The sequence below is a fragment of the Geotrypetes seraphini genome, chromosome 9, assembly GCF_902459505.1.
Source record: "Geotrypetes seraphini chromosome 9, aGeoSer1.1, whole genome shotgun sequence".
Lineage (NCBI taxonomy): Eukaryota > Metazoa > Chordata > Amphibia > Gymnophiona > Dermophiidae > Geotrypetes > Geotrypetes seraphini.
In genome coordinates this window covers 18,106,456-18,130,111 of record NC_047092.1, presented here as the reverse complement: position 1 = coordinate 18,130,111, position 23,656 = coordinate 18,106,456, and the positions used below count along the sequence as shown (strand labels likewise).

General features: G+C 42.4%; 1 protein-coding gene across 1 annotated transcript in view; it reads right to left on the bottom strand.

The window, feature by feature from the left end:
- The window catches only part of SND1 (staphylococcal nuclease and tudor domain containing 1), a 1,352,488-nt gene that overhangs the window by 315,491 nt on the left and 1,013,341 nt on the right, over positions 1-23,656 (bottom strand). The window contains exon 17 of the mRNA XM_033959404.1: positions 4,413-4,601. Coding sequence (XP_033815295.1) covers positions 4,413-4,601 — 189 coding nt within the window. The remainder of the gene's footprint in view (positions 1-4,412; positions 4,602-23,656) is intronic.

The window sequence follows — 23,656 nt, the reverse complement described above, 5'->3', positions numbered from 1 at the left end:
TTCCTGAGATGGCTGCATGTAGGTTGCTGAAATCTTAACTGGCGAAGCATGCCAGAGCTGCGCTTTAAAATCAATGTCGTTTTCTCCAGCCTTGTTCTGCCCATTACTGGGTGCAGAGATTTTTCACCATAGTGCTTGTGACCTTTCCTTGGCAGAATACCGTAGAGGTCTGCATTTGCCTTCTGCACTCAAAAGCGCTCGGTGCCCCCTGGTGGTTCTCCTCGCACGGGCTGGCTGGAACTGACCCTGTTTAACCTCTCCAGGTTACTGTGCCTGCTGAATTATTTACATCGGAGAGGAACTAACGCAATCAGTATGATAAAAAGTCAGCTTACTGCTGTTTCCCTCATTGCAGATATGGTCACTGCTGACCTGAGACTCCTCTTTTCTGCCAGAAGGTAAGAGAACAAATTACAAGTGGAATAGAGATGTGCCAGGTGGATTTTGTGAATACACTTCTCCCTCTGTATTCACGGTTTCAGTATTCGCGTTTTTTAGCTTGCTGGCTCCTCCCCCAAATTACATCAGCTTGCATAGAGAAATCGCCGATTCCAAGCGTTTACAGAGAAAATCGCCGATTCCCAGCACTTTCTTCACCGTGTTTTGCCTCTCCTTCAGGAACAGACCAGGTCTCCCACCATGTTATTCGCGGTTTCACTATATTCACGATAGTTTTTAATAGAAAACAGCGAATAACATATGAAAAAGTTATTTGCGGTTTTTCTGTATTTGCGGTTCTGTTAATCCCCTATCACAGCGAATATGGAGGGAGAAGTGTAGTACTATTTACTTTAAACTCCAGTTTCCTTTTCCATTGGATTCCGGTCCATGTTTAAGTTGCCTCAGTCTGCGGTTCACATTTTCTTTCTTGCCGCTCCCCCCAAACACTTAAACAGGACTAAGTTCAGGGGAAAGTCTCTGTGAACACAACAGGAAACCAAGCATCTACTTCTGTTGGGTCCTTATGCCAGGGGTGTCAAAGTCCCTCCTTGAGGGCCGCAATCCAGTTAGGTTTTCAGGATTTCCCCAATTAATATGCATGGGATCTATTAGCATACAATGAAAGCAGTGCATGCAAACAGATCTCCAGAGATTGTTTCATTGCTGCTTTTGTTTCTTTCAAAGTTTTTGTTTGCAGTTTGATTTGCTACCTTATCCACCTGGGACCCCTGATGAAAGCGTGTTCGCCGAAACACGGACCATGTCGGGTCCTTTGGTTTGGTTCAAGGTGGTAACATTAACCGCATTCATGATTTTGGTTTAATAAATTTAGCCTGCATCTTTGTACATCTGTCTGCAGTCTTCTTTGTAGAGGTAAAGAGACACCCACGTTGCGTTTTTGGACTTCTCACACAGGCATCCTGGTACAAAATCGCCCCTTAAAAAGGGGCACGCATTGGCAAGAATGCTAGCGATTGATTCTGGGGCCTTCCACAAAGCATCAAGAACTCATCTCATATGGGTCAGTCGGCACCGTGCGCTGCCATGCAGAGGATCTAAGCTCACTCTGCAGTCTCAAACTCTGCACCCAGGGTCAAAGGCAGTTGGAGACGCAACAGAGGCATCATTCAGTGTCTCTGAGGGAATCAGCCTTATGGACAGATTTGGAACGCAGGTCCTGGAAGGAACTTCCGTTTATGGCCACGGACTGTTAGTGTGCTTAAACCAGGCAGCGCTGCCCTACAAAGACGGGTTCCAAATGAGCCAAAAGCAGGAGTAGATGAGACAAAGACCTCTTTCCCCAAAATAAAATGCCTTTCAAAGATGGACTCCTTATGCTGTACATTGTGATAGCTTTTCTCGGACTGACATAACTAAAAGGAATGCTATTTATGAGCTGCTGAGACTACAGAGATGGTAATAATCCGTTCGATAAGACTTAGCAAAGACTAAACAGAAATCTAGTTTTCACCAGAGTATTAGAAACCAGGCCATGCCACAGTTGCTGAAAAGCAGCTTCTCTTACTGAGTGAGGAATTTCATTTAGGGGAATTTAGTGGGTAGGGGATGGAATTAAGGGGGGTGTAGATAAGATTGAATTAATTCATATGGAAATTAAATTTGAAAGAATGATTTAAATTTGTATGAAATATTATTGTGATTCTTATTGTATTGAATGTATTTTTGTATTATCTTATTGTACTGATTATTTGATTCTTTCAATAAAAATTGTTATACATAAAAGAGGGAATTAAAACCAGATCCAGAGTACACATAAACGCTTGGTGCTCTGGATTCCCAGAGGGGAAGCTGTGTTAGTCTGTAGGGGCATAAATGCTTCAGAGGCTGGCGGAATCTTATCGAATTCAATGAGGCAAATGCTTCTAAGGATGAAGGACTGCATCTGATGGACTCTTGTCCTTGAAAACTTATGCCTCAATAAATATGCCCATCAGTAAAGCACTCCCAGCCTCTGACGTTTTTGCTCCCTGCTCTGGATATGCTCAAAGCCATGGTATCGGCCACGCATATGACCATATTAGGCTTCAACCATATGTATGCACTCCCACAAAGTTGCTCGGTTCATAGTCATTTGCGTGCGGGACTTCGGCGCACCGACATTGCAGCGCAGACAAATCGGCGCAAGACCCCAGCGCGCCACCTAAAAAGTTACTTTTAAAGATCTCCTATGCGCGATATAAGTGGGGAACCCCCCCAGTTTACTTCATACTCTCTGCGCTGCCGCTGGGGGTGATTGGGGGGTTGGACCCTCCATTTTAGAGTAAACTTAACTTTTTCTTGATTTTTTAGGGAAAAGTTAAGTTTTCTCTATAATGTGGGGGGTCGCACCCCCCCCAACGGCAGTGCGAAGAGTATGAAGTAAAGTGGGGGAGTTCCCCCCACCCCCCCGTTGGAGCTCTTTAAAAGTAACTTTTTAGGTGGCGTGCTGGGGTCTTACGCCAAAGTCTCGCGCGCTTTTGTCCCATCACCAAGTTGCCTACTACTGCAGCCCCCTCCTCCATCCCCAGGTTCATATCTTCCCTCCAGGAACATAATAACTAGGTTTGGTCAGTAAGCACAATTGCCTCATTCTCCCCCCAGTTTTCTTTCCTCTCTCTCCCCTCATCCCAGATGTTAAGAGCACAGCACTGCTGATTTTGACTTACCATCTACTACTAGCCTATGCTTGCTTTTCAGACATCTTTTTTGATCCCAGGGACTCTATGCCCATGACAGCTGCCCTTTCCCCCCCAGCCCTGCTTATCTCCCTCCTCCCTTGTATCTAAGTCTGGCCAGCTGTCCTTTTGGCAGGAAGAGACATAATGAACTGTGCTAAAGCAGTTGTTGGATTTATTATAGGGAAATGTAATAATATTGTAATATTCCATCGGTTAAGCAATTACGGTTGAAAGTGTCCAGGGCAAGCATGTTTTCCTGTATAGGACCACAAGCATGGAATGAAATTCCAGCATATATGTGCGAGCAGGAAAATTTTTACAATTTAAAGAAATTATTGACGAGGTTTCTATTTTGCAAGATGAAGTATGGAAATTGAGGGCTCCTTTTACTAAGGTACGCTAGCGTTATTAGCGCACGCAGGATTTTAGCAAACGCTAAACCCGCGCTACGCGGCTAGAACTAACGCCAGCTCAATGCTGGCGTTAAGGTCTAGCGTGCGTGGCAATTCAGCGCGTTAAAGCCCCGAGTCTTTTATGGTAACTTTTAAGGGCTGGTCGCTAAAATGTTTTCATTGTCTGTGCTTAGCCAGTATTGTATGTAATAAAGTTTCATAATTCAGTAGTTTCGTTTGTGTTGTTTATTGTCGGCAGCATTGTTATACGTTTCTTGGTTGTATTATAATATGTTGTATTATAATATGTTGTTTTGTTGTCTTACTGTTGTAATTTGTTATTTCTCATTTAGATGTATTATTGTACTCTGCACAGAATTGCAGGACATGCGGAATATAAATTTTAAAATAAATACAATTGTGTATGCATTTACTGTGACCCGCTTTATATAAAGCGGGATACAAATAAACTATAAACTGTTATGCCTTGGCCATTTTTAGCTACACTGTCCAAATATCTTATTGTGTGGAACCAATGAGTTGGCCTATCACCGTGATTTTCTCATCGCACCAGCCAAAGCTTGAACAATGAATTCTGCTTTTTGAAGCAGACCTTCCAGATATATCAGCACTCTCTGTACTAGGCCAATTTCTTCACAGTGTTGAGTTCTGCGAGCATGGGGAAGCAGTTTCAGGAGTATCAAGTTTTAACCTCCAGCAGTAACCAATATTCTCTCGCTAATCTTTTGCTGCCTACTCTAAAAATGTAGAAAAAAAAAAAAAAATCACGCATCCCTCTTTGTTATAACTCCTGTCTTGTCCTTGAAAACACAAGAAAAGCTAACTCTAACATCCACTTGTTATTCATTTCTTTCCCAACCCCAGCGAGCTTTCCTCTCACCTTCTCCTTCTTCTGCTTGGCTGTTTCCTCAGCAGACAACAGGGTTTTATAGTAAGGGCTCCGCTCTGCTGTGAAGTGAACCTTGGACAGAGCATGTTCTACCAGAGCGACTGACAGGTTAACGCCATCTATGTGCAGCCAGCCAATGAAATTCCCAGCCTTGTCCATGCCTTCCACTTCCACCTCCACCTGAAAAAGAATCAGAAAATAATTCATCATTTAAGTTAACATCAGCAAAACCCGTAGTACTTCCCACACCATCTAGTTTACTGTTGTTAAAGTAATCAACAGACAAAAAAACAAAAGGAATTGACCCCAAAATCTCCACAGAGAAGAAAATCCAGAGAAAACCAAAAAAACTCTAGAGTGACGATGTTTCTACATGGACTTTATTTGAAAGTGTCAAAGTTCCAAAGGTACACTGAAATCACCACATAAAATAAATTCATCCACATAAAAATAGGTTATCCACATAAAAGCCTTAAAGGACCTAGTCCACTAGGGATACAGAACCCAACACGGTCTTTGTTTTGGCAAAAAGTCTTCTTCAGGGGTCCCTGGGGGTCCTATAAAGGTGAATACAAGGGAAACAATTGTGTGGTGAGCCGGAAGTGAGACACTGCTTTCTATTGCAAAAGCAAGCAGTGTCTCACTTCCGGCTCACCACACAATTGTTTCCCATGTATTCACCTTTATAGGACCCCGTGTTGGGTCCTGTATCCCTAGCGGACTAGGTCCTTCAAGGCTTTTATGTGGATAACCTATTTTTATGTGGATGAATTTATTTTTATGTGAATGATTTCAGTGTACCTTTGGAACTTTGACTTGTTAAAGTAATCGAGTCTTCAAAAGAGATCTGTTTCCACACATCTGTCTTCTTCTGCAATTTCAATGGTTTGGGCCTTAAAAACGTCAGCACTTCTCCATGGTAATTAACTGAAAACCACAAGTATCCACTTGCTAGAGAGTTAGTTTATCCCTTTCTAGTATTAGATAGAAGGCGGTGAAACTCTTAAATGCTGAACCTTCAATGTTACTCGTGCTGTACGTGATTAACAGTTCACACCAAAACAAAGTATTTCCCATGATACAACAATATTTCAGAAAAGGAGTCATTCGATGGGCATCTAGTTACTGTTTTGCATACTGAGGTCTAGAACATGGTTCCCAACCCTGTTCTGGAGGACCACTAGCCAGTTGGGTTTTGGGAATAGCCCTAACGAATATGCATGAGAGAGATTTACATATAATGGAGGTGACAGGCATGCAAATCTGCTCCATGCATATTCATTAGGGTTATCCTCAAAACCTGACTGGCTACTGGTCCTCCAGGACAGGGTTGGGAACCACTGCTCTAGGAGAGAAGGTCGCTTTCTTAAAGGAAACAGAGAGAGGTTGTAGTAGGGTCCCATGAGTTTCCTCTTAGTCCTATACCAAATCCTCTCTACTCTTTATCCACTAAAATGCAGCACATACCATAAATAAATCTTATTACTGGGTGTCCCAAAACCCAATACATTTAAGAACATAAGAATTGCCGCTGCTGGGTCAGACCAGTGGTCCATCCTGCCCAGCAGTCCGCTCATGCGGCGGCCCCCAGGTCAAAGACCAGTGCTCTAAATGAGTCCAGCCTCACCTGCGTATGTCCCAGTTTAGCAGGAACTTGTCCAGCTTAGTCCTGAAATCCTGGAGGGTGTTTTCCACCTACAAGAGACTCCGGAAGAGCGTTCCAGCTCTCCACCACTCTCTGGGTGAAGAAGAACTTCCTTACGTTTGTACAGAATCTATCCCCTTTCAACTTCAGAAAGTGCCCTTTCGTTCTCTCTACCATGGAGAGAGTGAACAACCTGTCTTCATCTACTAAGTCTATACCCTTCAGTATCTTGAATGTTTCGATCATGTCCCCTCTCAATCTCCTCTGCTTGAGGGAGAAGAGGCCCAGTTTCTCTAATCTTTCACTATACGGCACCTCCTCCAGCCCCTTAACCATCTTAGTCGCTCTTCTCTGGACCATTTTGAGTAGTACCGTGACTTCTTCTTGTGGGCGGATGGTGCTGTAGTGTGTCTTGACAGATGCACATTGATATAGAAATAATAGCAGGAAACCACCATGTGTCATTCTTTAGTGTCTATCTCAACCTCGGTCCTTCTCCACTAGCATTCTCCTAGACTTAGTCGTACTGCATATATAACCAAAAGTTTAACAACAATGCCTAAACGGAACTTGGATGTTGTGACTTAGGCCATCTAAAACCAGGTCTAAGTCACAAGAAGGTATCCAAAGTGACCAGATAACCACTGCAGGGACAAAGTACAGACCCCTATACACTCCCCCACTGATCACTGATCCACCCTCCCTCCCCACTGCCATAAAATTTGTAATAAAAAGTCACATATCTGACTTCAGAACATTAGCACCTGGCAGCCTGGCATAGGAAAGCCTAGTAGAGCTGCACAGAGGTGGCTTAAGTGGTCTGGGGGTGGGCTAGTGAACCATGGAGAGGAGGACCCAGGCCCATAAGCCACTCTAATCACTGCAAGCATGGTGAAACATGTGCACCCCCCAAAACCCTTATGTATTGCCATATAAGGTAATGGCGGAATATAAATCCCTCATGTAATGTGGGCTATTGGGATGGTAGACAGGCGGGTCTAGTAGGTTCTTTGAGGGGGAGGGTGTTGGGGGGCTCACCATGACCTATAAGGTATTTGTGGAGAGATGTGTAAGTGGCACCCTTTTTGTGAAGTTCACAGCAGTGCCCTGTAAGGTACACCACTACTGTATTGCCATGTCTGGGTGTCCAGTCCATCACTTTGCTGACCCCGCCACGTCCAAAAGGTCTTTTTGTAGGCGTTTTTGACTTGGGACTAATTTTTGGACGAAAATGGAGTATAAAGATAATTGACTTAGTGGTCTGGACGATCTGACGGCTGGATGTACAATTAGACAATATTCGGAGGAAAAAAAAAAATTTGGACGTATTTTTCGAAAATTGACTTTTTCCATGTCCAACTTTGGGCGACTAGCGACTTAAGCCCAAAACGGATTTAGATGTATCTTTTGATTATGTCCCTCCGCCTGTTCAAAAGCAAAACTGGACCATAGCACATATGTAAGTCTAATCAACTCTGAAAACATCTGTTATGCTTGTGAAATGGCTTCTCCTTCGCAGCCTGCTCCCTCCTTTTATTTCATCGATTACCTTTATCGTACTGTTCTTAACCTCTTCCCCCCCCCCATGCTATGGTTTGCAATCACCTACGTATAATCAACAGCCTCCTATTTTGTCGACACCTACCTTTTCACCAGTCACCACCCTTTAATTCACCTCACTAAGTTGGGTTTTTAGAAGATCCACAACATATATGTATGTGATATAGCCACACGCACTGAAGACTCGGGATATGCATTTTCTCATACGCATATTTATTGCAGGTATTCTAAAAACTCTACTTTTTCTGGAGTCACGATATGGAAACAACTTTCTCTTTTTTTACAGCCCAGTGTATTAAAACTTAAAACTGCTTGTTCAAAGATGAAAAGATGAATTGGTCTCATCTCTTGAAGGCAAAACGCTGCAGTAAAATGAAAATCAATAAAATCCCTTCCCTGTACTTAAAGCAAGCACCACGTTGGAGGTGGTATTGCTCTTAAGAGAGAAACAGAAATATAATTAATAATCCTTTTACTCAGTATAAAGACCATGCAAGAGTGCAGAACTCAATGCAAACCCTTCTGAAAAGCAAGAGGCCACACAACACACCCCGTTTCTACCGTCTTTTTTGAAACGGTTAGGAATTTTTAGATTGTAATAGCTTCATTTCCATTTCACTGCTCCTCATAGGTGCATCACATTTGAACGCTGACGTTAATGCCAAAGGCTATCCCCAGTACCTGCTAAAGACACGTCACCACGCTTTCTCTGACACCTTCACAAACCTGGTGTTATGGGCTCTGAGATGAAGTCTGGTTCTAGTTTATAAAAAGCATAGGCGTGATCAGCTTCTTATTGCTGTACTAGTCTTCTGTCCAGTGGAGTAGCCAGGGTGAGAAGCACCTGGGGCTGTGTCGCTCCTCCCCCGCCCCCCTCCTGCCACACGCGCGCCACCTTTGTAACGTTACTGGCACGAGCGGCAACCCCCAAGCTGCGGTCACGCCAGCGTCGGCTCTTCCCCTGACGTCACTTCCTAGGTGCGGGTCCAGGAAGTGACATCGGAGGACATACCCACGCTTGCGCGACAGTAGGTTGAGGGTTGCTCGTGCCAGAAACGTAACAGAAGTACGGGAAGCGCACACACGGAGGGAGGGAGGGAAGGTGCCTGCGCCCTCAACAAGACAGCGCCCAGGGCGGACCGCCCAACATCCTTATTACACCACTGCTTCTGTATCATTAGGAGGTGAAGAGTAGCCTAGTGGAAGAGCTGCTGCCACTGGGTCTCTGTGACCTTGGAAAAAGTCACTTAATTCTTCACTGCCCCCCAGGTACAAAATAAGTATCTGTATATATGTGAACTGCTTTGAATTTGTAACCACAAAAAGGCAGTACACACGTCCCATTCCTTTTCCCATTCCCTCCCTCCCTTTCATTCTTAGTTGTACCTAATTAGCTTCTCAAATGTGTTTAAGGTCTCCCTCCTTCTTCAGGCCCTCCCCTATTGCTTTTAAAAGTAAATAGCACCAGAATGGTGCAATTACAAAAATCTTTATTTTTCCCATTGTTTTGGATTGCTCTTGCTAATAGTTGACTCAGAGGAGGATAAAGAGAAGCTCTGTAGCATTCTACAGCAATTTCCATCAGGTCTCCATTTAGAAATCACACCAGAATGCAACAGGGACAGTTCTGGTATCCACATCTTCCTCCTCTTCTGCTGTACATGAGTCCGAATTTTTTTTTTAAATAAATTTTTCTCCCCTGAGTGCCCTTTATGCCCATGAGAAATATGAAGCTATATTTAACCTGAACGCAAAAACCAGGGTAATTCTCTTGATTATGCTATGATTTTACTACAGATCTACATAACATCTGCTTTGCTGGCCTTTGAAAGTGAACATAGGTTTTTTAAAAATCTGCCGTCATTTACTATGTAATTCACTCAAATAAACTGTTAACGTGCACTTGAAAGATCCCTTTACAATCCCCAAGAAGGAGTTAACATTTGTTCTGTTTCTTCTGCTGGGTTCCGTACTTCCTCAATGACATATTTCTCTGACACTATGAATTGACTTATCTAGTCATTTTGATCTTACTCAGTTCTGTGTGAAACGCAGGTTCCGGCTTGGTTTCAAACACCCAGGCCGATAAAATTCTAGGGGTGGGTAGTATGTCATTCTGTGGAGGGGCTATTAGAAAACCAGAGGGCTGATTCAGAAAGGCTCCTGGTAGAGATGCGTATGTCTGAGCATGTGGGTTTTACCTTGAGACTAATTGCACCATTCAGAAAGCTAATGGCAAGCAAATGTTATGCATGGAATCTTGCTACCTTTTGGTTTTTTGTCAGGTACTAGTGAGGAGCTGGTTTTAAGAAAAGTTGGGACAATTTCCTGGAGGAAAAGTCCATAGTCTGTTATTGAGAAAGACATGGGGGAAGCCACTGCTTGCCCTGGATCGGTAGCATGGAATGTTGCTACTCCTTGGGATTCTAGAATCTTGTTACTTTTTGGGATTCCGGAATCTTGCTATTCTTTGGGATTCTGTATGGAATGTTGCTACTCCTTGGGTTTTGGCCAGGTGCTAGTGACCTGGATTGGCCACCGTGTGAATGGACTACTGGGCTTGATGCACCATTGGTCTGACCCAGTAAGACTAATCTTATGTTCTTATGAAATTTCCTAATGTCCTTTAAGATGGAGTTGAGGAAATTCACTTACTGGGACAGTAGGGAGAGATAAAAACCCAACCTGAGAGAGAGGAGCAGCGAAAAAGGCTTGAAGATTCTGAAAATCTTTCACTTTTAAGAAGACCAAGGCAGTGCTGGGCAAGCACGTAGGGCATGACAACTGGCTTGTCCAACCTATGGTCCAGGGGCCAGATCCTGGCCCTCCAAGTGGGGTTTTTTTCTGGTCCTCAGAAGCTTGGCAGTTCATGTGGTGTTTCCAGCAAGATTCCTCTTTCCCTGCTGCAACTCAGATCTCTAAGTTTGAACCATGCAGTGCCAGAAGTTTAGACTTGCAGAGAGCCGAGTCATAGGGGGGAGGCCGGAATCGCAGATGAAGCCAGGAGAGGGGAAAGAGACTGGGTAAAGGCTTGGGGAGGTACATGAGAGAGAAGAAGAGACACTGAATAAAGGTGCAGGGGGGTGGTAAACGAAAAGGAGCAAGTAGCCTGGGTGAAGTCTATGGGTAGATGAAACAGAGGGAGACTGGATGAAGGCTGGGAGGGGATACTTGAGCGAGAGGGAGACCTGGGTGATGGCTGAGGGGATGAAATGCTGCTTGTACTTTGCCACTATTTGATGAAACTTGTGACAAAATATGACCGAGAGTGTTTTTGTCCTCCGAATGTTACAAAATATAAAAAGCGCCAACTGATTCTCTCCTCTTCACTTGCTTTGCAGGAATAAGCCACTTTGATTTCATTGTAAGTACCTGCAGTTGATCCTGTGAATTCTCTGGGCACCATGTGTTTCTCTCCTCCTTTCCCTGCCTGGATTCCAATCAATAAGCACCAATTTAAAATAAATCACTTGCAAGAAGCTTAACACGGGAGCAGTTACCAAGGACTGCACTCTATTACATAGCTCATGCAGGAGCAACAGTGGGAGGGAGAGGAGAAGGAAAAGATGCCTCCTGTATCCACCAGGATCTAAACGCAAACACAATACAGGGCTAAGAAGCTTAATAAGGAAGCCACAACCTTTCTAAAAGAGGCAAGAAGGAAAGAGAGAAGGTAACCGTGGCCTAGGGAGAGGTATGGCCAGTAGGAAAAAGGAAATATCGATGCCCCTGTGTAAGACTCTGGTGAGACCTCATTTGGAATACTGTGTACAATTCTGGAGGCCACATCTTCAAAAAGATATAAAAAGGTCTAGAGCAGGGGTGTCAAAGTCCCTCCTTGAGAGCCACAATCTAGTCGGGTTTTCAAGATTTCCCTAATGAATATGCATGAGATCTATTTGCATGCACTGCTTTCATTGTATGCTAATAGATTTAATGCATATTCATTGGGCTCTCATAAGAATTGCTGTACTGGGACAGACCGAAGGTCCATCAGGCCCAGTATCCTGTTTCCAACTGTGGCTAACCCAGGTCCTAAGGCCCTGGCAGAAACCCAAAGAGTAGCAACACTCTAGAGCTCAAATTGTGATGTCATAATGCCTCATTCCACCAATGCCTAAGAGCCAACCTCACCAGTGATGTCACAATGGCTCAACTGTCCTATATTTGGCTCTCATAAGAACATAAGAATTGCTGTATTGGGACAGACCGAAGGTTCATGAAGCCCAGTATCCTGTTTCCAACAGTGGCTAACCCAGGTCCTAAGTATCTGGCAGAAACCCAAAGAGTAGCAACATTCCAGAGCTGAGATTGTAATGTCCTATTTTTAGGAGATGATTCAGTATATAAGATTGATTAGATTAGATGTCAGCCTTAAAGTTAGGCAAGAAGTGAAGTAAAAAAGAAAAAGAAAATGGTAAAGCAAATAATTCTGTCATGCTCAACAGCTGCTAGTTGGAAGTAGCAAGTACATGGCTTCATTGAGAAACACTGCACAGTCTGCTGACCCCTATAAAAGAAGCCTATATATATTGTACAATTAAGCTATTAGCATTGAGATATTGAGATAGGTATTTAGGTTTCTGTGCTTGGAGGTACAATTACTGCTTGGCATATAAAACAATTTCCAGATCTGCCTAATGCCAGCTTAATAAATCATGGTTGTGCAGCTTTCCGCAGATTTAGATAGCGTATATGCCTTGGTAGTTAGGCAGTACTTATAATATAGAGCTCCGCTGAAAAGTTCTGATTGGCACTACCAGGGCATTTAATAGACACTTCTTGCTGGACATGGGTCTTGTAAGTAGCCTGTAATCATGTGTAATAGAAAAACCTAATGGCATTATTATTACAGTACTACTAATATTAATTATTTCTATAGCGCTACCAGACATACGCAGCGCTATACAGAGTCACAAAGGAGACGGTCCCTGCTTGAAAGAGCTTACAATCTAAACAAACAGGATGCCAGGGTGGAGACACAGTTAGTGGGGGGATGGATAATCTGCTGGCTAGGGTGGTGAGCAGTGGGCAAAGGAGAGGAGTGTTGAAGGCTAAATCAAAAAGGTAGTTTTCCAGTCTACAAGTGGATCTGTTGTTTTTTTGTACATTATCTCACTTTGTAAACCTTATGTAAATATTTGTGCAAATGAGGCCTCACACTGAGTCTCTGCACATGGATCCTCACAACATTAAATATAGTAAATGATGACAAATAAAAGACCAACATGGCCCATGCACAGTCACCCAGAAAGGTGGCAAGGCATGTACCTGCCATTTCATGCAGGTTATTTCTATGTCTTTTTTAAGTGTGAATATCATACACCTTTATTTCATCAAAGAATCCTCTGTGTTTCTCTTACACCTTTTGAATTATGCAGTCCCCCTAATTTTTTTTTTAAAATATCTAATCTAATTTTCCATTTGTGTGTCGCTCATACCTATTCAGGCTCTAGGCGAACCATTTGGGTTCAGTAGATTGTTGCACCATCTGCTGAAGCATTCTGATGGTGTTTAGTCTTACATAAGCTTCTTCTAATGTGTGGAACACACTTGATCTGGGCATCTAAGATAGTTTTCTAAGCAGTGACCATGCCTCATGCAAATGTTTAACCTCTTTGATCAAATCTGACACACTGTAATCAATGGAGGGAATGATATTAAGTAAAATGACTGCAATTGTATTTAACTTAAAAGATAGTCTATGATATAATGAGAAAAGTAGAGACCAGGAGGAGAGATTATTAACAGGTACTTATTTCAAGGACAATAGAGCCCCTGAGAAAAAAAAGATCAAGTTCACTTTGTTTTTATATGTACCTTACTGTTTTTATATGTACCTTACTAGTCAGATGAGCAATTATCTCCCATTATTACAGAAGAATCATTTGCTTTCATCTGGTTAGCTTAAGTTATATAGTTGTAGCAGTTTGTTTCAAACCTGCCCAAAATTACAGAAACTAGTTACATGGCCCATTTTTGTTTAAATTGGCTTCTGAAACTTCCAGTTATTTTGCTCAGAACAAAAGTTAGGACACAGAGTCTATAAATCAGTGCATAGGTGAAATAAAGCAAAAAAAGATGGCCTACTTTTGCTCTGAAGGGCTCACTGTCCCTTATAATTCAATTCCTAGCGCAGCCCTGTTGAGGGATGTGAGCTGTATAATGATGGATTCCTGCTCCGTGAATAAAGATTCTCCGCTTGTCTATAAACCAAAACATACACAGGCAGTAGCAGTACAAACTCCTTCTCTACCCCCCCCCCCAAACCTAGTGCACCCCACCATAGAACAGGTACATTATAAGCAGCAGCAAATCCGTGCTCGCTCTTAAAGTTCACTCAGTGCAATATGGTTTTGCTGGTGAGGTAGTTCACGGTAAGAGCATTAACACTTTCCTTGCTCAGTGGATGAAAGCAACACCTTTCAGGTACGTGCTCAGTGGGGCAGTGGCGAGAGGTTGCTGGATCATTATTAATTTTTACTCTTCACTTTCTACCTCATGCAAACTGAACTGAATGCTTTTTTTCTGCTGCTTGCATTCGGAGTAGTTAAGAACTCTAATAATTAGCTAGTTTACTAATTAGTCGATCTAAGTTTAGAAAATGCTAGTCTGCTTTTTTTTTGCAGCTTGATACCTGCATATGCTGCACAAAGCAGTCTGGGAATAGAAATTAAAATTATTAATTCTTTAGATACTAGATGTAGTATATAATATTCAAGATATTATAGAACATAGGTATTGACTGAAATGTTATATTTAAAGTGTTACATGAAAGTTAATCAAGTGTATATATAGAAATTCTTATGATTTCATCTGATACACTTGTTGTAATATGTAAAGATGAATAAAGAATTTTAAACACACACACACAAAAAAAAAAAGAAATTAAACATCCACTGTTTCAATATCTGCAGAAACTGTCCAGTTTTTCAGAGTCTCTCTTTCTAAAAGGAACAATTTCTGAATACTCCAATTATTTGCAAGCTATGCAAGTGGTCTTAATATGTATGCTTTACTCAAATTTTCAAACTACCCCTGTTTCTTTTTGATAAATTAGCAAGTGTGAAGGGCACATGTCAAAAATGTCTGTGTACCTTGCTCCCGCTATTTGTGTGGGCGGCTAGGGCGACAAAATAGCACGCATATATAATCGTGCCCAGGAAATGTCTTTTTCCCACAGCTTTAATGTCTGCCTGCTGTGGAACCCACACAGACTTTCAGCCACGTTTGAGAGTGGCAAATTTAATTCAAGCTATTTTACTCCAGTAAAATTCTATTTACCTGGATAAATGCCTTTAAAACTTGCCCTCTAAAGGAACATGCAGATTTTTTTTTTAAGTCCCCGTCTCCACAGGAACTCAACTGTCCCCGTGCCATTCTCTAGTTCATTCAATATGTAAGGTGTCATTTATGACATCATATGGAAATGACCAATTACGTCCAATAAGAGTGGGGTAATGTATGGCTCTTGTTAATGTGGCTGCTACTGGCTTATGCGCACTGAACCTAGTTCCGTCTCTGGAAAGTTTTGTCCTGGGTTAAGAAAGCTGCTTGCACAACTCTCCTCCCTCAGCTTTTTCTTGCTCCTGTTCTTTGCTTCTGGGAGAACCAAATGAATTTTTAATGAGTATAATTTAACTTGCTGACGCTAGTTCAGCTATGGGACCAGCACTGCATGGCTGGTAAACCCAAACTGCACAGAATATGCAGTTAAAGCTGTATTCCAAATCCTCTTCCTTTCTCCTACCATAAGAAAAGCTGGTTTTCATTTTTGATAATTGGTTTAAAACACTCGTATCATTCAGTAGCCTTTAGGATGGAAGAGTAGCTGAGACTAATGAAGGATTAGGTTCTTACCTAATCCTTCATTACCTTACTAATCTTCTTTCAGATAGAAGACATAAGATTAGTTGCAAATCTGCAGAAGGGTGTCACTCAAAAACTCTGAACTCCTCCCCTTCTGCAGTGGAGAACAGCTCCCTCGTCAGTTGGTACCACAGCAATCAAACTCCACTGAAAGAGAAGATAAGAGAAAGAGGGGCATGGAGAACTTCCCCGGCAAGAAAATCAGAAGACCGACGGTCAAAATACCCCGAAAATAGCAAAAAGATGCAGAACAGATGAGAACACAACTTCTGGGTTCGCTTGCAGAAGGAAAAACTGAAGAAGGAGCTGTTCTCAGTAACTGCCTCCCCCAATTATGGAACTCTATGCCAATCCACCTCCGGGAAGAATCCACGCTAGATTGATTTAAAGCAAATTTAAAGACCTTCTTATTCAACGATGCTTTCAATTTATAGTCATTAAATATCATACATCACACAGATGAAATCCCCTTCCTAATAAACTTATCATTTGTGTCTCTCTATCCTATACACTATTGTATTTCTACCCCCTAACCTATTGTCTGGTAATGTTTGTCCATTATTGAAAATGTATGTCTATTATTGTAATCAGTATGTACAACCAAGATTTTATATTTTTATTTGTATGCCGCTCAGAAGTCTGATAAGCGGGATAACAAATTTTAAATAAACTTGAAACTTCTCCATTGCAGAAGGGGAGGAGTTCAGAGGTTTTGAATGACACTTCTGCAGATTTGTGATTAATGGGGAAGCAACAGCTACTGAACAGCGGTAGCACCATAGGGCTCAGTCAACTGCTTTCTCTAGACATAGGGGTCCCAGGTTCTCTAGACCAGTGTTTTTCAACCTTTTTACACCTATGGACCGGCAGAAATAAAATAATTATTCTGTGGACCGGCATCAGTCTGTGGACCGGCGGTTGAAGAACACGGGGCTAAGTCGTGGGCCAGACCCCGCCCATCTCTACCCAATCTCCACCCCAGACACTGCCCCCATAATAGTACTAATTGCACCATGCACCTCCCTTGCCTCATCTGACGTTGCAACGTCAGAGAGAAGGCTTCCGGTTCAGGCGCAGGACGCCCATAGGAGCCACTGCCCGTGGCTTTGTGCACTGAATCAGTTAGGAAGAGGGAGCTGGCTCGAATATAACGCCGCATCGATCGCACCGTGGACCGGTGGTTGAAGAACACTGTTTTGGACCTACTGGCCCTGTGGACCAGCAGAATATTTCTGTGGACCGGCACTGGTCTGTGGACCGGCACTGGTCCATGGACCGGTGGTTGAAGAACACTGCTCTAGACCAGTGTTTCTCAACTTCTTCAAGCCAAGTAACCCCTAAGCCTAACAAATACCAACAGAGTACCCCCCAAGCTCCGCCCCTGACTCCACCCCTATAATAATAGTACTAATTGCAATGTAATTTCTTCTATCCATTTTGTAAAGAACTGCTGCTGCATTTCTGCAACAAGAGCCAGGAAGGAGGTAAATGGGATTCCCTGCTGACCCGGAAATCTTCCCTTTGATGTCAGTTCTGACATCGAAGGGAAGCCTTCCAGGTCGGCAGAAGGGACAGGCATGGGATCCCCACCAGAGGCAGCTTCTTTCTGCAGGGGGGAGCGGGCACCGGTGGCCATTAAGAAAGAAGGGGGCAGGAGAACCGCACAGTGTGTACCCCAACAAGTTGCTCGCGTACTCTAAGGGTACACATATTACGTGTTGAGAAACTGCTCTAGACTGTCTCAGTCCCAGTTTGGGAGATAAAACAAACCTCAAAGGATGTGGGAATAGATCATAATATCATGCAAAATACCTAACTTCTTTATACTAAATTTCTTGCTATTTAGTACAAAATATTAATTTTCAGCAAGAAACTGAAGTAGTGCTAGGAAAAGAATACCCACCACTAAGTCCCTCCTCCAGAAAACAATTTAGGAAAGTTAAAGCTTCAGTTAATTTGCTATGTAGCCAACTATGGCACTTCCTGTGATGCTATGAATTTCTTACGATACAGGTCAGAATGGGACAGATCATGAAATGTCTGGTTCTGAAGTATCAACCAACAAGGATGGGAATGGGAGAAAACCAGGGAAGAACAGGGATTTGCTTCCTATCAGAGGAGTCCCTAGTTAGTGAGATATACTGCATCTGGCTATCCTCTTGAGATCCACTAAATCACCATGCTAAGCTTTCCTAGGTTACTTTGAAAAATAGACACTTTTCTTTTTGAAGTCTCCTTCCCATACAGTGTGGTTAACAAGAAGCTTTGCTGCCTTAACTCACAAGAGTACTCTAGGTTGGTGCTTTCACCTGAAAACAAAGTGAGAGCTGTGTCCTAAGTGATTTAGGATAATCAATTACTTGTAAGCTCGACACTTGCTGGGACTGTGAGACCTTTTGCAAGTCACATTGTCTTTGCAGGGCATACTGTACTCAATAATAACCAGGCAAGAATAATACCGCTTTTGTTCCCTTTCGGAAGCTTGCAACCATATTAGGCATTTTATTTTTCAGTTTAGTATTGTACTGTGACCAGTAAAGGTATCTAACTGTGCCATTTTGTTCAATCCAGACCTTAGGGCACACCCAGTCCGTCAGGTTTTCAAGATATCCACAATGAATTGCATGAGCCTGATGTATATGAAGAAGGCAGTGCATACACAAATCTATTTCATGCAAATTAATTATGGATATCTTGAAAACCTGATGAACTGTGTGTGTCCTAAGGTCTGGATTGAGAACCACTGATATGGGAAGGAGGAAAGTTTTGCATTTAAGTTTAAAAAAAAAAACCAACAAAAAAACAAAACACGGGCAGATAGCAAATGTAGCCAGAGCAGAAGCAGAATCCTTGGGCCCTGCCAGCTGAAGAGGAAGAATTAGCATCAGAAGCAGGAGGGGAGCTCCAGACTATCAGCTGAACAGAAGAACCAGTCCAGTGTCAGGAGAAGGATGGCTGGGGATTCCCATGCTCTGCCAGCAGAAAAAGAAGTTGGTTTCTGGAGCTGGAGGTAAAGAATTATTTGGGAAAGGTGTTTTCCATGGAGTACTAAATTTCCAAATTTATCTATTCAACTATTCCCTCCCAAAGATGGCTTAATGCATGTCTCATATTCAATAATGGGTCATCACTTTGAGATCCTCCTTGGTTATATAAATCTAATTCATTAATGAATAAATCAAGTCTGCACTATTTCCTAGGTCTCACCTCCAGGCAAGGCTAATTAAAGGTTAAGCATCTTCTTGAATTCTTGGTAATGCTCATTAAAGAAGCATTTCAGCCTATTCAACTCAAAAGGTCAATGAAGTTGAAATGTTACCCCCGGGCATATAGCACTATGCATAGCTAAAACTGAGAAAAGTACTTTAACATTGAAGGCAAAATACTGCCGGGCAAAATAGTGGAAACAATTATAAAACTGTGGAACACGTAGACAAACATAATTTAATGGGACAGAGTCAGCATGGGTTCAGCCAAGGGAGTTCTTGCCTCACCAATTTACTTAACTTCTTTGAAGGTGTGAATAAACATGTGGATAAAGGCCAGCAAGTTGATATAGCGTATCTAGATTTTCAGAAAGCTTTTGACAAAGTTCCTCATGAGAGACTCCTGAGAAAATTAAAGTCATAGGATAGGAGGCAATGCTTAGTTGTGGATTAGGAATTGGTTACTGGATAGAAAACAGAGGGTAAGGTTAAATAGCCATTTTTCTCAATGGAAGAGGGTAAATAGTGGAGTGCCACAGGGATCTATACTGGGACCAGTGCTATTTAACTTATTTATAAATGATCTGGAAATTGGGATGAATGAGGTGATTAAATTTGCAGATGGTATTGAAAGTTGTTAAACGCATGCAGATTATGATTGACTTATAAACTTACTTGAACCAAATAAAAATAAAAGTCTAAGGCATGATCAGATAGATGGAAATAATTAAGAGCAAGTTCTATGATCATGCTGAGCTCTTTAAGATTGCTTTTTTCCCCCCCTCTAGTTATCTATGATAGAAACACTTCCTTGATTTATGCCTTGACTAGAAGATAATGTAGTAATAGTTATTACTTTTTTATATTATTTTCCAACATTGCTTTGCCTTTTTCTGCATCAAGAATTTTCTTGGTGATGTATCATCAAATTCCACATAAATAATTAAATGAAAAAAAAATCCCATAATTAAGAGCAGGTTAAAAAAAATCTATAAGCACAACTGGAATATGAAAACCTCAAACTAAATCTGCAGTGTTCCTTTAACTCATTTTTGCCCTAGATTTCTAAGACAATTTTAGAACTCTGAGCACAAATGGGTTAATCAAGACGCTTCCTAATGCTTTTTCTTTTCTACAGAAACATTGCCCAGCAAATCTGCAAGCAGAGTACCATGGGAGAAAGAAAACTGCTAACGTGTTGGGAAGTTTTATTTATGCACCAGCTGACAAACCAAATCACATATCCAGAAATCTTGTTAAAGAGACTCGGGGGGGGGGGGGGGAGGGGGGGGGGCGGGAAGAGATGATGATTTTGTAAAGGAGATAAACTGAATGCACTGAACACTTTCTGAGAAACAGGATGAGAAGCATCCTGATGTGAAAACATTTGCTTTGACTCTGGTTCCAGAAGCACCACAGAACAAAGGCTATCGCAACAACAAACCATGAAGTGTGATTCCAATTCTTACCTGTAATGTAACAAAGAAACGCATGCTCTAAGCACTCCACAAAGGTGTGTTTCACAGATGGGAATACATGGTTGGGTGCATTACTTCTGGTCCCCTAGCTACACATCTGTGCATGCTCAAAACAGATGTACATGAATGGATGAACAAAATTGCTAGGTGGACTGATCTGTGGCTACAGGTTGACCTGCCCAATGCAAAACAATGCCTAGAAATGAATGGACCACCAAAAAGAGCACTGGATGCAAATCATTATATCCTGGCCTAGTTTAAGATTTTTCTAGAACTAAGAAAATAACTAATCAAAGATGTTACAATAGAAAAGCTTGAACCCTCTGCATTCTATGGAAACTGCCCTTGATAAAGTCTCCAACGAGCTGTTCCTGGCCAAATCCAATGGACTCTACTCTATCCTCTTTCTTCTCAATCTGTCTGCTGCCTTTGACACTGTTGATCAACCCCTCCTCCTCTACACGCTATCCTTGCTGGGATTCCAGGGTTCTGTTCTCTCCTGGTTTTCTTCGACACTGTTGAACACCACCACCCTCCGCGACACGCTATCCTTGTTGGGATTCCAGGGTTCTGTTCTCTCCTGGTTTTCTTCGACACTGTTGATCACCACCACCTCCTCGACACGCTATTCTTGCTGAGATTCCAGGGTTCTGTTCTCTCCTGGTTTTCTTCCGACACTGTTGATCACCACCACCTCCTCGACATGATATCCTTGCTGAGATTCCAGGGTTCTGTTCTCTCCTGGTTTTCTTCGACACTGTTGATCACCACCACCTCCTCGACACGCTATTCTTGCTGAGATTCCAGGGTTCTGTTCTCTCCTGGTTTTCTTCTGACACTGTTGATCACCACCACCTCCTCGACATGCTATCCTTGCTGGGATTGATGGATGCAGTGGGCTTCAGAAATATTTAAGGAACCAATAAGAATAGGATCTATATCAGCACTTTTCAGTATTCAGTGACCACTGTTCATCCATACCAGACAAATCAGTGTATTATTATCAGGTAAATAGGCGCGAAGTTAGTCTCTTTCAATTGAAAGGAAACTCCAGGATGAGAGGGCATGGGATGAAGTTAAGAATTGATAGGCTCAGGTGTAATCTAATAATAACTTTATTCTTATATACCGCCATAGTCAGATGACTTCTAGGCGGTTCACATCGAAAAGGGCTGGACAATCAGCGAATTACAGAATGCAAAAAGTGAGGGTACAACATATTACATAAGAAATAGACATGAGGAAAATATGGATCTCAAGTATGCATTTTTACAGAAAGGGTGGTAGCTGCGTGGAATAGTCTGAATTCAAGAAAGTGTGTGACAGGTATGTAGGATCTCTTATAGAGAGGAGTAGATAGTGGAGAATGCGGATGGGCAGGCTAGATGGGCCAAATGGCCTTTATCAGCCATCATGTTTCTCAGTTTCTATGATTTGTTAGGCAAGACTAGACAAATGCCTATGGTGTCAGCAAGCAGTTGCATTTAAGCCAAAAAGGTCCTCAAAGCTAGACAAACTCAAGAGAGCCATCACTGCATAATTTTATGTGCATGGAGGGTAGGCAATTTTCATATTTAAAATACAATTCCAATTCAAGATGGCGGCATATAGCTTTATTTGTGGAGTGTTGATGCCTCAATTTCCCCTAGATTTAAGATTTGTATGTCCTGTGATAACATATTGAGGTGAGACAAGTATTCATCTGACCTTTTGAAAAAGATGAAAGCAAAGCACCATTCCCCAGCCTAATTAAATGAATGCATTTTAAATGAGAGTTTCACCTTTTCTCCTGTTCAGTTCCCTTTCCTCTGATGTATTTCCATGGAAGATGCAATATTGCCAAGTCGTACCGGACTTGTAGAAAACTGTGATTTTTGCAGGTTGTGATAACCCTTTTCTTGGTTCAGTAAAAGTTATTCTTCATATGTGATCGTGACATGTCATATACTAAACCTCCTTTTAGCTTTTAGATCCAGCACAAGGTTCATAGAAATGTTCCATTGGAAATTAAGGGAAAGGGGGACATGTATAGTGCCTTTTTATTTAATTTGATTTTTTTAGCCCATTCTCCCAAAGGAACTCAGAATGGGTTACAAATCAGGTACTCAAGCATTTTCCCTATCTGTCCCAGTGAGCTCACAGTGTATCTAATGTGCCAGGGGCAGTGGAGGGTTAGTTGACTTGCCTAGGGTCACCAGGAGCAGCACAGGATTTGAACCTAAAACCTCAGGATGCTGAGGCTGTAGCTCTAACCACTATGCAACACAATGGGGGTGGGGATGATTTAAAATTGCTACATAGGCTGCCCCATTTAACTAGGCCACGCCCCATACATGGGTTTGTAAAACCCATGTATAGGCCGCGGCCTATATATGGGGAAATAGGTAAGTGACTTGCCTAGGGTCACCAGGAGCAGCACAGGATTTGAACCTACAACCTCAGGGTGCTGAGGCTGTGGCGCTAACCACTTTGCCACACACTGCACTCAAAATAGTTTACATATATACAGGTAGCTCTACCACTAGGCCACGCCTCATCTCACCTCATTTCTTTCCAAATCATCTACAAGTGCTGGCATTTTGCCTTTTTAAATTAGGGAAAAAAAAAACATTAGATCACTTCAAAAGTAAATTAAAAAGCTTCTTCTTCAAAGATGCCTTCAGCCTGCCTTGATCAAGGAACGGTCCAGCTAACTTTTTCTTCTGATCTCCTTTCTCCATCCCCTTCCACAATGTTTTTCCCTTAAGTGTCTTTCTCTCCTATTTTAAAATGTATTTCTTCCCGCTCTCCCTTCGGATCATGTACACTGTAAAGTCTTTGTGAGTTTTCATGCTGATTGTAGTTCGTTTAAACCCTTCTTATAGCATGTACATTGCCTAGAAACTGGATAGGCAATTTATCAAATTTTAATAAAAGCTTGTAAAGGCCTGGATGCCGGCGGCTGCTGATTGCAGGTCAATGGCGCAACGACGCCAGGTACCGAATTGCGCCTTTGGCAAAGGTAGATGCCGGGAATGTAGGCCAAGGTTTTCCAGGCCTACATTTCTGGTGCCTGCCTTTGATGTGAATCACGCCTCTGTAGGCAGCGCCACTTCCAGCATTAGCCACGCCTACCGTGGTGTTAGGCAGCCTACAGCGCCTACGAAGGCGTGATTTTGGTGCTGATTTTTTAGGTGCCGGTAGATGCCTTGAAACAGTTAAAAACGTTGTTTAAATAGCTTTTTTGTTGTTGTTTTTTTAACTGAACGTGGGCGCTAACTAGCACCTAAAAAAAATATCGGCACTGCTTAGAGAGAATCCGGGCCAAAATGCTGTTGGTGTGCCTGCAATACCTACCTAATCGATTTCTCCACTGCATCTATATATATAAAATCGGATGGATGTATGTATGTGCCGCGATCACGCAAAAACGGCTTGACCGATTTGAACGAAACTTGGTATGCGGATCCCTCACTACCTGGGGTGATATGTTCTGGG